Raw genomic sequence first — 14,897 nt, forward strand, 5'->3', positions numbered from 1 at the left:
ATGCAAAACCTCCGGATCAACATAATCCGCTGAGCAGCCGTAAAGTTAATGCATTTTGCTAAATACTTGTTTGCGCCGAAGCGCTATATCTAACCTGACGTGCCGAAAGAACGAAACAAATTCGACGGCATACTGACCGCTAACAGATTTTCGTCATTTGGGGGTTTGGTACCTCATGGGTAGCCAGTTTGTGCTGAGTGCTAATGACTTACTTCTAGTTTTTACGTTTCGTCTTCGACTCATCAGTGCATCAGCAGATTATGTTGAACTGCTGATGCAAAACCTGGTGATGATTGATCTAGATTTGTTCTCTGTTCGACGTGACGTACTTAGGATCATTTTTGTCGCTGTAGTAAAGCTGGTCTAGACTGTTCAGGTCGTCTACTATTATTATACGGAGTACTCGTCCATGCTACCAAAACATCGAACCATTCAATGAAGAAGTAGGGGATATAGGAAAAGAAAATCGGCGTTGATATATTGGCAAATTTGCAAACTAGTGCGCGGAAATCATGGACAATGCTCTGAAGCAGGGTTAATTTTTAACAACAGAATGAATTACTACTCACCTGTCAGATTTTAACCAAAAGTAATTCCCGAAATGGTTCACAGCCTTCGAAGTGAACAGCGAATATGTGGAAAAGTGAAAAAGATTCGTAGCACATTTAGTTGCTAATAAAACCTTTGTCATATGATCATGATTTTTATACAACAAAACGACTTTATTTTACGAATATGCCTTATATAATAGAACTTGGAATTTTCGGTAAGAATTATACACTATACATAATTATTTCGTTATTCGTTTTAATAAATTCATGTTTGCTAGTTGTACATTTCCAGATAATTTGATTGGAATATAAAATGATCTGTAAAACTTACTTGAGCTATTCACATCTAAAAAGTGTATACTTTTTATAATTTCCCAGGACTGTTTATTTTTTGAATAGTTTGGCTCTGCTTCATTAGATAGGTATGTTGTTTCTAAATCGAGGTCTATTAAATAATCGCACTTTGAAATGTCAAACAACATATAATTATTGGCATGATTGAAATTGTTAAAGTAACTGTGAATTTTTTTGGAACCTCCATTTGTTTCATCATAATATGCTGGTAGCAAGCCAGTAAACGAAGATTTGATGAATCTTATTCGAAAATTACTCGGCAAGAAAAAACTACCAGGAAATCTATGCCAATCTTTTCCTAGGCAAAGATTTTGCTCTTCTGATGAAAAAGCTAGTTGTGAGGTGAGGTCCATTGGTGCATGATAGTATCTATATAACGCCACTATTCTCGATAAACTGAGCAGTATAAATGCAACTAATATGACCTTTGTGATAATAGTATTAAATAAAGTAGCAGCATTACAAGTTGAATGTTTACGGAAAGTGAATATTTTTTCAATAGTTGTTATGCACATAGCGGCACCAAGCGATAGTAATGGGTAAACCGGAAACAGAAATCTAAAATAAAAAGGATAATTAGAATATCATATCAATAAACATCTGGTGAACGTGTATGATTTACAAGAAGATTGCTGATGTAGAATCTTTTTTTTTATTATCTTGAACGTTTCCGCATCACAGTATTCCGAAAAATATATTTTGTTTGAAAAAATTTGTTGACAGGCATCCACAGAATAGAATCAAGTGCATCAACCAATTTTATCGAAGGTAATTTCCAACTCACGGAAACACGAAAAGAAGAGACATTCTTTGGAACACTGCCTGAAGAATGAGGAATCGCAACGTGCGAAACGAAAGTGAGGAACCGATCGATACTTGACTTTGCTAGGAAAATTTCCCTAGATTCTGTTTCTACGCAGAGTATTATTCGGGAGTTTCTTCCAAATAGTATTGATAGCCCCTTTTAAATGATGGAATTTTAGTTAGCACATTTGTCTTGTAATAATAATGCTCCCGGGTTGGACACAATTAAATTCAACTTGGTTAAGAATCTACCTCGCAAAAAAACGTTTGTTGGAATTGTTCAACAAGCTTCTTAAGCAAAACATTGTTCCACCTGTAAAGTATTCATGTAATTGATATTGTTTTCAAAAATTATCTTTAATAAATTGTAAAAGATCGAATTAAATAAAAATAACTCATGTATAGAAATAATCTTTTGATTTTAAAACTTTAGTATTTACATACCACCATAATAAATGGTGCCCCCTGTATATGTTATAGTAGAAGTATTACCAACCAGTAGGTGCAATAATATTACAAATCGAAGTAATATTGAGTAAGCTTCAAATCTTGAAAACCTGATATCTTTTGTATGGATTTACTTGCTTGAAATTCTTTTGCTTTCTTATATGGAAAACAAAAAATGCCATCGACATCAAATATTGTAAGTTTGGCCAGCAGTAATGTTGCGATCGAATAAAAGAACTCAAAGATTCAATTAAAGATCAAATAAGAATAGAAACATAGATCGTGTGATGATTCATTTTGGCAACACTATTGCAATAGTAATGCAATTTATATAAAATGTCAAAAAATTTAGAGATTTATGAAATGCTAAATGATAGTAATGTCATAAGTCTAATTATTATATCTAAAAAAAATCTACTAACCTTTCTTCTTTATGCGGTTGAAGCATGAAAACTAAAAGCCATATGTATAAAGGTGTGATCTTCCAAAAACGATCCTGCTCTAAATGGTTGCCATATAGTTTGAAATACTTCAACGTTTTGATTGTTATTTGTATAAATGGATATATTAGAGCAAAACCCCAGACAACGTTAAAATTCAAAAACAAATTGTTAAAGTAGAAATATTTGGATTCAACTCCAAACAAATTTGGACCATGTGACGAAAATATGTTATACGCAATTATGTTCAAAGGGGCCAACGTAAATTTACCATAGAAATAGGAATCCACTAAAACTAACGGCAAACCAATTATCACAGTGAAGTAACCACTTGAGAATAAAAATGATTCATACATCCTTCGCCGAATCAACATGTCGTATAAAAATGGCAAACTAATCAAAGCTGTAAACGGCCACCCTGTGAAAAAAAAATGTTATGAATAACTATGGTATACGCTCAGTATAGTAAAATAAAAGCAGAATGAAAATAATGTACAGTGATCTGATAAGGAAATTTAACGAGACAAAAATATTTTCTCTACTGATTATTGTTTATTAAACGGCTGCACAGTTCAACGCTGTAATTTCATGCCATTAAATATTTTGAGACCTTATTGTAAACTTTTCCTTGTTAGTGAGAGTTCCAGCAACGACACGACCTGCCACTCGTCTGTTAAAACTGTATCGCAAATTTAACTACCCCTCAGTAACTGGTAATGTCAAAACCTAGGACAGAACCAGACAACTGGCTTCTTTTTCCAGAAAAATATTTCTCTTCTTATTCCGGTTGCTCCCTGCTGTAAATAATAAATGCCTCGCGATCACTGTTGCCAGTAGAAATAATTGTTCATTCTGAAAACTTTCTCCCCTTATAACATGTAATTATTTATCATTTGAAAACACTTAGACAAATGTTATATCGGTCAAAAATATAGCCCTGGATTCATTTTGATCAGATGTTTGTTTTGAAGAAAACGTTTAGTTGAAACAGCTTAATAAAATTTTTCTAAAACACTCAATTTTGAGTAATTAATTTTTGCAGCTTTATTAACTAAAGTATTCAACATATTCTATTTGAGAAAAATAATAACATACAGAAGTATCCAAAGATTGGGTGCTATTCTCAACCAACATAATCAATATTCTCGTCCATATCACACTTCGTGATTTCAGGCTTTCTCTTTGTATCATCCAGTGATTGTTAAATGTACTCGTATACTTTCCGCATTGACAGAATTTAAAAACAAATTGAACTTAAAACCTATTGAAATCAATAATTTTGAAAAGATGACCCGAAAAATAAAATATCCAATATCAAGCTACATTGTTACCAACGATACTGACAACACTTTTTCTACCACCCTGCAGTAATCTTGATTTCAACAACTTGTACTTGCTTATGTCAGTTTCAACCAATCACGAGCTGGTCCGAAATTGGTCCTAAAAGTGGATTAACAATTGTCAGGTCCTGTCCTAGGTCAAAACTAAATCGCTTGAAAAAATATTGAAACTGGCAACAAGAGTCAAAAATTGTTTATTTCGAATAACAGAACCATAGTTACCAATGTTGTTCTGTTGAAAAATGAAAAATAATCTAAAATGGTACCTATATGTGATTGTGCAAGCCGAAAAAATGACTATCAGTTCTAGGTAAGGTATTTATAAAATATAAATTAACGAGAGCTTTTCAGAATAGTTGTTTATTCCAGGTTACCCGTTCGAAAGCCGAACAAGTATAATAAAAAAATTGTGCTGCAAACTAATTGAAACTTTTGAAAAACTTTAAACGTTTTTTAATACGTTTATATTAAATAAATTAAGTGTCCGTAATCGATTCGGGTCAACATTCTATTTCATACTTTGCTTTAAAATTTTCAATGCATTAGTTTAAAATATAAAATGAAAATTGGAGCTATGTATTTTCTTGTAATGCATAGATCACATTTTGCTTACAAATGTAGCATCGATGTTTTTACTATGGATGTCCATGAGCGATCGCTGTTTTGTCAGGCGTATCAAATATCCCCGTATGGAGTACCAAAGCAGAGGACAGTGATATAGTTGACGTCTGTAGCAATAATAAAATAATTTTTATTGTAATTGTAAAAATTGCTCGTGGTTATCGTTCACGTTCTGGTTCCCTCGATACTAGCAGTGCAACGGAATATGTTTTCGTGCCTCATGAGTGATCGATTTTTGTTCCCGGAACCAGAATGGATCGGTGGTTCAGACAAAACAGCAATATATTCATCACACGAAATCTAACCGTGTCCCTTAACCGACCGAGTCAATTTGAATTTTTGAAGATTGTTCGCTGCACTAGAAACGGAAAACCGACCCTCTAGTTTGTCCCACCTGTAGCAAACTTCTGGAGACAAACTCTTTGTTTATTTTATTTGGAACTCCTTGAAAACTAGTTCGTAGCAACTAAACAGTGCTGCTCGATAAGATTGTTTTTGTCAATAGCGAGGGATCGCTCAATTAATGGTAACTGATGGTAAACCATGAACGAACAATTTTAAAGCCGAAATTCCTTCAGAGTGCCTGGTTGTATCGTCGGTTCCAGTTCGTGTGTAAAGACAGATAAAAAAATTAATTTTTACAGGAAGCAGATAGAAACTATCGTCTTCAACAATATCGTAGAAAATGTTATTTCCGGTAACTCTACTAAGAAAACCATTTATTTACTTACTTACTTATTTTACTTTAATGGTGCGAAACGGTCGACGACCGGGAATGGTGGTTGGTAAACGACTGGATAATGCGCAATTCAGGCCCCAATGTGGTTCTTAGCCTCTTTTCCAGTAACTCCTATCCCTACCTCCCCGCGGTGCCGGCTGGGGTACGAGTAACCATAGGAAAGATCGGGTAACCAACCCCGGTGGGACCTTGGTCGTATGCTGACAGGGAAAGGGGAGCTTGCCTTCTCTTCACAGAGAGCGAGCCTACCCGAGCGTCTGTTCGTTGGGGCGGCTCGAAACAGCGTCTGTTCTCCATGTTAAGAGCGGCTGATTACCGTCCTTGTGTCAGTGAGGGACTCTAAACAGTGCTGACACGGTGGTCCTCCGGCGAGACAGGAGGTTGGTGCAGGCCTAACAAGCCGCCCGGAAAACACTTGTTACGAATAATCAGGATATAAATACGACTCGGAATAATCGGCAAAGACCTACGCGACGAAATAAGGACTACGATTGGAAGCTTGGCACATGGAACTGAAAATCGCTTGGCTTCCCAGGATACGACCGAATGCTGCATGATGAGCTTCAAATCCGCGGCTTCGATGTCGTAGCACTGCAGGAACTTTGTTGGACGAGACAGAAGGTGTGGAAAAGTGGGCATCGAGCGGCTACCTTCTACCGGAGCTGCGGTACAACCAACGTTCTAGGAACGAGATTTGTAGTGTTGGGCAAGATGCGCCAGCGCGTGATTAGGTGGGAGCCAATCAGTGATAGAATGTGCGTATTGAAGATCAAGGGCCGTTTCTTCAATTGCAGCATCATCAACGCACACTGCCCACATGAGACGAGACCCGATGACGAGAAGGAAGCATTCTACGTGCAGCTGGAACAAACCTACGACAGCTGCCCATGGCGGGATGTAAAACTCGTCATCGGCGACATGAATGCTCAGGTAGGCCAGGAGGTAATGTACAGGCCCGTGATTGGGCTGGAGAGCCTGCACGCGGTAACAAACGACAACGATCAACGATGCGTAAACTTTGCAGTCTCCCGAGGATTGGTAGTTCGAAGCAACTTCAACATACGGAAAATCAAATCGACCACGTTCTCATCGACGGGCGATTCTTCTCCGACATCATCAATGTCCGCACCTACCGCAGTGCCAATATTGATTTTGACACTACCTTGTCACGGTTTGTATGCTCTCAAAACTATCGACGGTGCACAATACTCGTCGCACAGGTACGCCGGGACTCTATCTCGAGCAGCTACATAGCATTCGTACTGCAGAGGAATACGCATAACAACTGGATCTAGAACTACCAACGGAAGAGCAGCTTGGCGCGGCGACTCTTGAAGACGGCTGGAGGAACATAAGGCCCGCCGTGAGTAGCACTGCTGCAACCGTTCTAGGTACGAGGTTATCGAATCGAGGAAATGACTGGTTTGACGGCGAATGTCAGCAGTTGGTCGAAGAGAAGAATGTAGCAAGGGCGAGGATGCTGCAACATCGCACTAGAGCGAACGAGGAACGATACAGACAGGCGCAAAACAGACAGAAGACGGTTACCCGGAAGAAAAAGCGCCAAAAAAAGACCAAGATCGCGAAGCGATGGAATAGCTGTACCGCGCAAATGACACACGGAAGTTCTACGAAAAGGTGAACCACTCACGTAGAGGCTACACGCCACAGGCCGAAATGTGCAGGGATACCAGTGGTAACCTTCTCACGAACGAACGTGAGGTGATCGACAGGTGGAAGCAGTACTATGACGAGCATCTGAATGGCGAAGCACCAGATACAGAGAACGGTACAGGAATCAATCTGGGTGCACGCTCAGCCAACGAAAGATTCCCAGCACCTGATATGTCGGAGATAAGTGAGGAGATCGGCAAGCTGAGAAACAACAAAGCCGCGGGCAATGACCAGTTGCAGGCGAGCTGCTCAAACATGGAGAAGAGGCACTGGCTAGAGCGCTGCACTGTATGATTTATAGGATTTGGGAGGAAGAGATTCTACCGCAGGAATGGATGGATGGGGTGGTATGTCCCGTCTACTAAAAGGGCGATAAGCTCGACTGTTGCAATTACCGCGCAATCACATTGCTGAACGACGCCTACTAGGAACTCTCCAAAATCCTTTGCTGTCGTCTATCACCAATAGCTAAGGAATTCGTAGGGCCGTACCAAGCGGGATTTACTGGAGCCCGCGCCACTACGGATCACATATTCGCGATAAGACAAGTACTCCAGAAGTGTCGTGAATACAACGTACCCACGCATCACCTATTCATTGACTTCAAAGCGGCATGCGACACAATCGATCGAGAACAGTTATGGCAGATAATGCACGAATACGGTTTCCCGGATAAACTGACGCGATTGGTCAAAGCAACGATGGATAGAGTGATGTGCTACGTCCGAGTATCTGGGACGCTCTCGAGTCCCTTCGAATCTCGGAGAGGGCTACGTCAAGGTGATGGATTTTCCTGTATCTTGTTCAATATTGGCCTGGAAGGTGTGATTAGAAGAGCGAGGATCGACACCAGTGGCACGATCTTCCAAAAGTCCGTACAACTTTTTGGCTTCGCTGACGATATTGATATGGTGACACGTAACCTTGAGAAGATGACGGAAACCTACATCGGACTGAAAGCTGAAGCTAGGCGTATCGGACTGGCCATAAATGCGTCGAAAACAAAATACATGAGAGGAAGAGACTCTAGAGAAGAAACACTACGCCTCCCACCACGAATAGACGATGACGATATCGAGGTGGTTGACGAGTTCGTGTATTTGGGCTCACTGGTGACCGCCGATAATGACACCAGCAGAGAAATACAGAGACGTATTTCGGCAGGGAATCGTGCGTACTTTGAGCTCAGAAAAACCCTCCGATCGAGAAAAGTACGCAACCGCACGAAATTGACCATCTACAAAACACTCATTAAACCGGTTGTTCTCTATGGCCACGAGACCTGGACTATGCTGGCAGAGGACCAACGCGCCCTCAGTGTTTTCGAAAGAAAGGTACTGAGGACCATCTATGGCGGAGTGCAGATGGAAGACGGAACGTGGAGACGGCGTATGAATCACGAATTGCAACAGCTGCTAGGAGAACCACCCATCGTACGGACAGCTAAAATCGGTCGTCTACGATGGGCTGGGCATATCATAAGGATGTTGGACGACAGCCCAGTGAAAATGGTTCTTGAATCTAATCCGACTGGTACAAGAAGAAGAGGAGCGCAGCGAGCAAGGTGGATCGATCAAGTGGAGGGTGATCTCAGAAGCCTCCGTGCCTTGAGTGGCTGGCGACGAGCAGCCATGAACCGAGTTATGTGGAGACGTATGCTTGATACAGCAAAGGACACCCCAGACCTATAGCTGTTAGGTAAGGTAAAGTAAGTAAAATCAGAACTAAAAATTTTCAATGTTTAAAACAGAATCTTGGGACAGAAGAGAAAAAAGATTTTTCTCATTCGAAAATAATCTTTTCGCTTGAATGAATGATGTTATTAATAATTTATAAATGATTTAACAAGTGGAAAAATATTTTCCACCGCATTTTGACAGATAAACTTGCAATCATCACAGGCACTCGTATGCGTCTAGTTGTAAAACACAACGTTAGATCGCCCATCACATACATTTTTTGATTTCGATGACCATTCCGACTATATATTACACTGCAAATATTGATTGAAAGACGGCTTTCGAAGAACATAATCATTCGAATTGAGAAAATCATTCCAGTAATTCCACTCCTAAAATGGTATGATGTTCGATTTCATCAATTTTTGTATAGCCTAATAGGTGACCCGTGAATATTTACATTACAACTTGCAGTACAAGTGTCACTTTATGTTCACGTTATTGTAACAGGCTGTTACAAAATAATTATACAAAATTACACAATGAATCTAATTAATTAAAAGGGTTGGAAATTATAGGTATAAAATATAAAATAAAATTTTAGATTTTTTTTATATTATAACGGTATACGCCACTTTCGTATGTTACTTCTCCTAATATCAACGGTATACGCCACATTCTTATTTTACTCCTCAACGATTGACGTTTCTTGACAGGTGATAAATGCACGCTTAGAAAAAGTTACTCAGAGTTTGAGTACTAGTTACTCATTTTCAAATGGAAAACATGGAAACGTCAAAAATTGAGTAGTTACCATCAATGATGATAAGTAATTCGTACTCTAAATATGAGTTTAACGCAAGAACTTGTTTTTATGTTACTATTCGCAAGATCAGTCTAAAAGTTGTAATAACCATTTGTTGCAACAGGTTCTATTCTATTTTAGTTAGTGAGATCGCGTATTTCAAGGGTAAGTCGCTTAACACAAATGCATATATTGTGTCCAGCAGTGCTCCGTATTGTGCTTCAGAATGGAAAGGGATATGCTCAAATGTCATTTATGAAGAATAAATGTCTGATTGATGCCTGAGCATTACTAACTAAGTTAATCACCTTTCATGATTCCACCCCAGGTTTCTAAATATACTATTTCTCCTATTTTTGCCTGGAGTGCATAATTTGGATATTTGGATTTTCGCATCTGGAGTTTTTTCTTTCACTTTATCTTTGTTTTACTAATGCGTTGGAATTTTCTAGTTTGTATCTTGGTTCGGTGTTATTGAGCTCAAAATTGTAAATGGGTGTAATTATTTTTAGATAATGTTAGTGTGGTGTGGCCAAAATTTTTCATCTGTATACATAAGTCTTAAAATAATTTATTCCCCAATGTACTCCTTTAATTCCTTTAATATTGTTGATTTATCCCAGTGTATTGTCACGCAGTCCGAGCGGGGAGGATTGGAGGGGCGTCTCTTTTGCTTCTACGGTCGGAAGTATAAAAACTCTGGCTTTACTGTTCACAAATACATTTCATCCATTGGAACTGTGTTCAAATTGTTTCTCTTTTTTCGTAATTGTGCGACTCTTGTATGGAAAATACTTTTGCTGTTTAGCAAATGTGATTACACTGTTCTCCGGTTTACACACTTTCTGTACACCTGTTTTCTAGAGGTTATATATTTTGCATATAGGCGTTTCTTTTGACTAACTATTCTTCGGTATTTCTTTTCCCGGTACAGTATACTAAACTACTCTATGTAACTATGTCATTAAAACAACTTTTTAAACTCCTACTTCACGGTAAGCACACCGACTTTGTTCCACTGTTGAACTATTTCAGACATTTCCATTTAGTGGCGAACGGCTCTATTTAGATTGAAATCTGAAATCTAACTTTCTTAATTGAGCTCAAAACTGGTTTTGTTGTGCAATAAAGTTGTAGGAAATTTGATTTTGAGCAACTTTGCTGAAAAAAGCATCTCTCTAGCTTTTCATTTGATCGAGTTACATCAATTTTCCCGAGTAAAAGTAGGGTGGCTCTAGAAAAATCACTTTTTTTGTTCTAACTTTTTTGTGAAACCTTCTAGCAGTTTCATATGCCAGTAAAAAGTTATGGATGTTTTTTCATCAAAAACTAGCGCTATTTAATTACAACTTTTGTGAAGACGCCAACTACAAATAACTAATATTTAATAGTGAAAATATATTTGTCACGCTAATTTCCCGTTTCGGACCATAGTGCACTGTCACTATGCCAGTGGCAGTGACTAGTGTCCGTGAAAATGACTTTGTTTCTACAACATCGTTGTGCTGACTAATGCTCGGAAATGTCCATGCTTTTATAACGAAGTTTTTACAACAAGGTTGCGGTTACGCTGATATGAGGGTTCGCTTGTCGAGTTTCCTTCACAACTTCCTACTTTTCTACAATACTGTCAAATTCAAAGGAAATTTTTCTGAGGGCGCAGTATGCTACCTTACTTACTGAGCTTGATGTTACCTGAAGGGTGAACATCAAGTCGAATGCGTCGGCTTATTGCAATAAGGTTTGTAGCTGGGTCACAAATTTCAGTGTTTATAACTTCTGTTACCCAACTTAAGTACACATGAGATTTTTTTCCTGTTTTCGTTTTACTACACGTGAATTAAATTTCCTAACCTTACGGTGGTCCTCGTGTGTGTGTTCTCCTTTGACGCCATCCTGTTCAATGGGCTGCTTCTATTCTGTGGGGTGATCAAACGGTTGCTAGTCTCTGACTCTCGGTCGTTTTCATTCCTAATGGCTCGTTCTTCTGTATTTGTATTTTCTCATTAAGGCTTCTCGTTGATTACTCATTCGGTTTCGTGGGTATAGCTTAGAATTAATCGTTGTCTCATTTGAGTTTTGTGCATCATCGTTCCGCGAAATGTGTTGAAGTTTCCATTGTTTCTTCATGCATTTCGTTTGATTTCGTGGTTGTTTTTTCCGTGATTTCTTATTTTGTGACGGATTAACCAATAACTTCAATTTTTCATACGTTTGTTTGTGGTACTTTGACCAATGAGTGTAATATGGGGCAGCAATTTGTAATGTTCTGGCTTAGCCCAGCAAGCCCTCGTTAACTGTGTCGACTGCGTTTACCTACTTCTTGTCTTATTATCACTTTTACTTGGAGATGTAATAATTTGTACGTTACCATTACTTCAATTCGTTCTCTTAATCTCCCATACTGAGTCTGCGTAAGTTTTCTATCCTGTGTTTTCAGCTCCACTGTTCATCCTTTCCGACATCTTGATAGTTCAACGGTTCTCTTCGTCTTCAACATGCCACCGCCTTCGACCACACCCTCTCGTTCTCATAGGTGGCTTGGCTAAGCTATCGACATCCTTCCTTCTTTCGCGACGACTGGTTTGGGCAAACACGTAGTTTGGGACTCTAAATTATTAAAAAGAATAATGCACCAATTCTTTCTGTATAGTTATTTTCTAATATTCCATTTATTGCTTACTCTTTTAAATGTAACATTTTTAACCATTTCAATGGTAATAGAATTTTTTACAATAACAATTTAAGCGATTACTACTTAGTATTTGTGCACCTGGCATATCTTTATAAACTTAATCGAATCGTTATCGCTTTGACTTTATATCTCATTTGTTACATTTGCTAATGTTACTTTGGAAATCTTTGAAATTCGTATTTACTCCCCTATCTAAGTTTCCGTTGTCCTGTGGAGGTGACAAATTTTCATTTGAGTTTGTGGCATTGGAAGGTCATTGCATGCTATATTTTATTTCATCTTATGCAGCGTCCTTAGCAAATTTTTCTTTGAATTTGCTAGTATTATAGGAAAAAGTAGGAAATTGTGAAGGAAACTCTCATATCAGCGTAGCCGCGACCTTCATGTATAAACTTTGTTATAGAAGCGTGCTCATTTTCGAGCATTAGTCATCGCAACGATGTTTAAGAAACTTTGTTATAAAACCATAGACAGTTCCGGGCATTAGTCAGCGCAGCAATGTTGTAAAACCAAAGCTATTTTTTTTTTCGCGGACACTGGTCACTACCTCTGGCATAGTGACAGTAGTCTCGGTCTTCGGTAGAACTTCGGGAGAAAGTCGAATGAACGTTCTACTTAAAATCACAAGCTCGGCTTGTACTAAAATCTTCGGGCTTCAACCGAAAGAAGATTTTAGGAGTTTAAAAACCCATAGTTGGGAAGAGTTAGAGGCAGTCGGTTAGTTAGTTCAGTTTTAAAGAGTGCGCGGTAAATAGCCGTAAGTCTCGGGCGTCGGCCCGTAGACAATTCAAGTCGTTAGTCAGTCTCAGAGTGTGCGCGGAAAATATTCGTTATTTCCGGGCGTCGGCCCGTAGACAAGTCAGTTAGTCGGACAGCCACTTCACGTGAGTTCAAGTGCAATCAGTTTTTCAGAAAAGTTGCAAGTCACGGTTGCCGTAGTTTAGAGCGTAGTCAGTAAAATTTTTAAGGAGTTTTAGTCATTGTGCGGTGATCACGAAAAGGAAGAAGATCGTTCACGTGTTAATATTCATTTTTCAAGTAGTTTCATTCCGCGTACGATATCGTGGCTGCTCGGCCATCCATGGAAGTTGACCATCAATGTCAACTTCCCTCTCCGAGCAGCCTAGATAGCCGTGTAGTGTCGGTAGCGGTTTCCCAACTGGCAAAGAATAACGCTAAGGTCCACCTGTACCGTTGGTATTAGTCCTTCAACCAGGTAAACCGTGTGGCATCTGGCGGAATTATTTTCTACCACGAATTGATCCACTGGTTTCCTGTTCCATGTCGTAAAAGGCTACAAAATAGGAACTTCTAAGTCAAGGTGTATTTCCGTGCCGATGGCTGAATGGCTGCAGGAGATTAAACAATGCAGTCGTGAACGGAATATCTTGGGGTTTTTCCCTTACTGTGTTAAGCGAAGCTCTGGCACAGTGGACGACTTCTTTCTTTGCAACTCGTGGGATTTAAATGATTAAAACATTAAAAAAATCCTTACATGGTTCGCTATAGGCGATTATAAGCCAATATATTTGGTTTCTTGTAGTTGTTGTACGGTTAGTGCTGGAGGTGGAATGTTCGTTACTCTAATTGATAATGGTTAGAGTGGCACAAATCAATTTTCAGCATAAACGTACAGCAACTATGAATCTATCCAGACTTCTGCAAGAAGGTAAAGCTTCTATAACTTTGGTTCAAGAACCATATTTCAAAAAGGGAAACTTCTACGTTGGAAAATTGTTGAACCCAGTCTTTGTTGCCTTCAACAAGACCGGTATGACTAATCCACGTGAAATGCCTCGAGCATGCATACTTGCAAATAGTGCTCTCGATGCTTCTCTCATATCGGAGCTCACAACTCGGGATATATGTGCTGTCACAGTTGGTATGACTATTGATGGCATAGACAGGAAATATGTCTATTGTTCGGCATATTTACCTCATAACCAACCTTCGCCAAGCGATGACTTAAAAAAGCTTGTATCATACTGCTGCAAGAGTGATTTGCCGCTTGTAATCGGCAGTGACATAAATGCTCACCATATCATTTGGGGCAGCACAGATATAAATTCGAGAGGCTCCGATATGATGGAATCTGTGAGCAGTACAAACCTGCACATAGTCAATGCAGGAAACCGTCCAACTTTTGCGAGATCTGGAAGAGAGGAGGTTTTGGACGTAACTCTCTGCTCTGATAAAATTGCGCATGAGTTGGTGAATTGGCTCGTCTCCGATGAGCTCGAACCTTCGTTGTCTGATCATAAGTACATCTTCTTTGATCATTCAAACGTTAAATTTGATATTATCACATATCGTAATCCCAAATCTACAAACTGGGACCTCTATGAAGAGGGCTTGGCGACTAGATTTTACGGGTACCAACCAACAATTGAAACCCCAATTGATTTGGAAAATGTTGTCGACGAGACAAATTCACTCATAGTTGCAGCATATGAAGAGGCTTGTCCACTTCGGATTGTGCGAGCTACTAGAGGAACTCCTTGGTGGAATGCTGAACTTGCTAGACTAAGGAAACTATGCAGAAGAGCTTGGAACCACCGACGCAGAGATGGGTCGGAGGCATTCGTGTCGGCTCTAAGGGCTTACAAAAATGCTCTTCGATCGTCTGAGTGAAGTGGTTGGAAAAGCCTCTGCACAAATGTCTCTAGTCTCAACGAGGCTAGCAGATTAAATAAGTTACTTTCGGAGGAGGAGTTTAATGTCAGTTTCTTAAGAACTTCAGATGGTGAA

General features: G+C 39.3%; 1 protein-coding gene across 3 annotated transcripts in view; it reads right to left on the bottom strand.

The window, feature by feature from the left end:
- Nucleotides 1-787: 787 nt before the first annotated feature.
- The window catches only part of LOC131430373 (alpha-1,2-mannosyltransferase ALG9), a 73,618-nt gene continuing 59,508 nt past the window's right edge, over nucleotides 788-14,897 (bottom strand). For all 3 annotated transcript variants that reach the window (XM_058595301.1, XM_058595299.1, XM_058595302.1), the window contains 2 exons: nucleotides 2,579-3,014; nucleotides 788-1,463 (listed from right to left, as the gene is read on the bottom strand). In XM_058595301.1, coding sequence (XP_058451284.1) covers nucleotides 791-1,463; nucleotides 2,579-3,014 — 1,109 coding nt within the window. In that variant the 3' untranslated portion in view covers nucleotides 788-790. The remainder of the gene's footprint in view (nucleotides 1,464-2,578; nucleotides 3,015-14,897) is intronic.

Source organism: Malaya genurostris, chromosome 2, assembly GCF_030247185.1.
Source record: "Malaya genurostris strain Urasoe2022 chromosome 2, Malgen_1.1, whole genome shotgun sequence".
Classification (NCBI taxonomy): domain Eukaryota; kingdom Metazoa; phylum Arthropoda; class Insecta; order Diptera; family Culicidae; genus Malaya; species Malaya genurostris.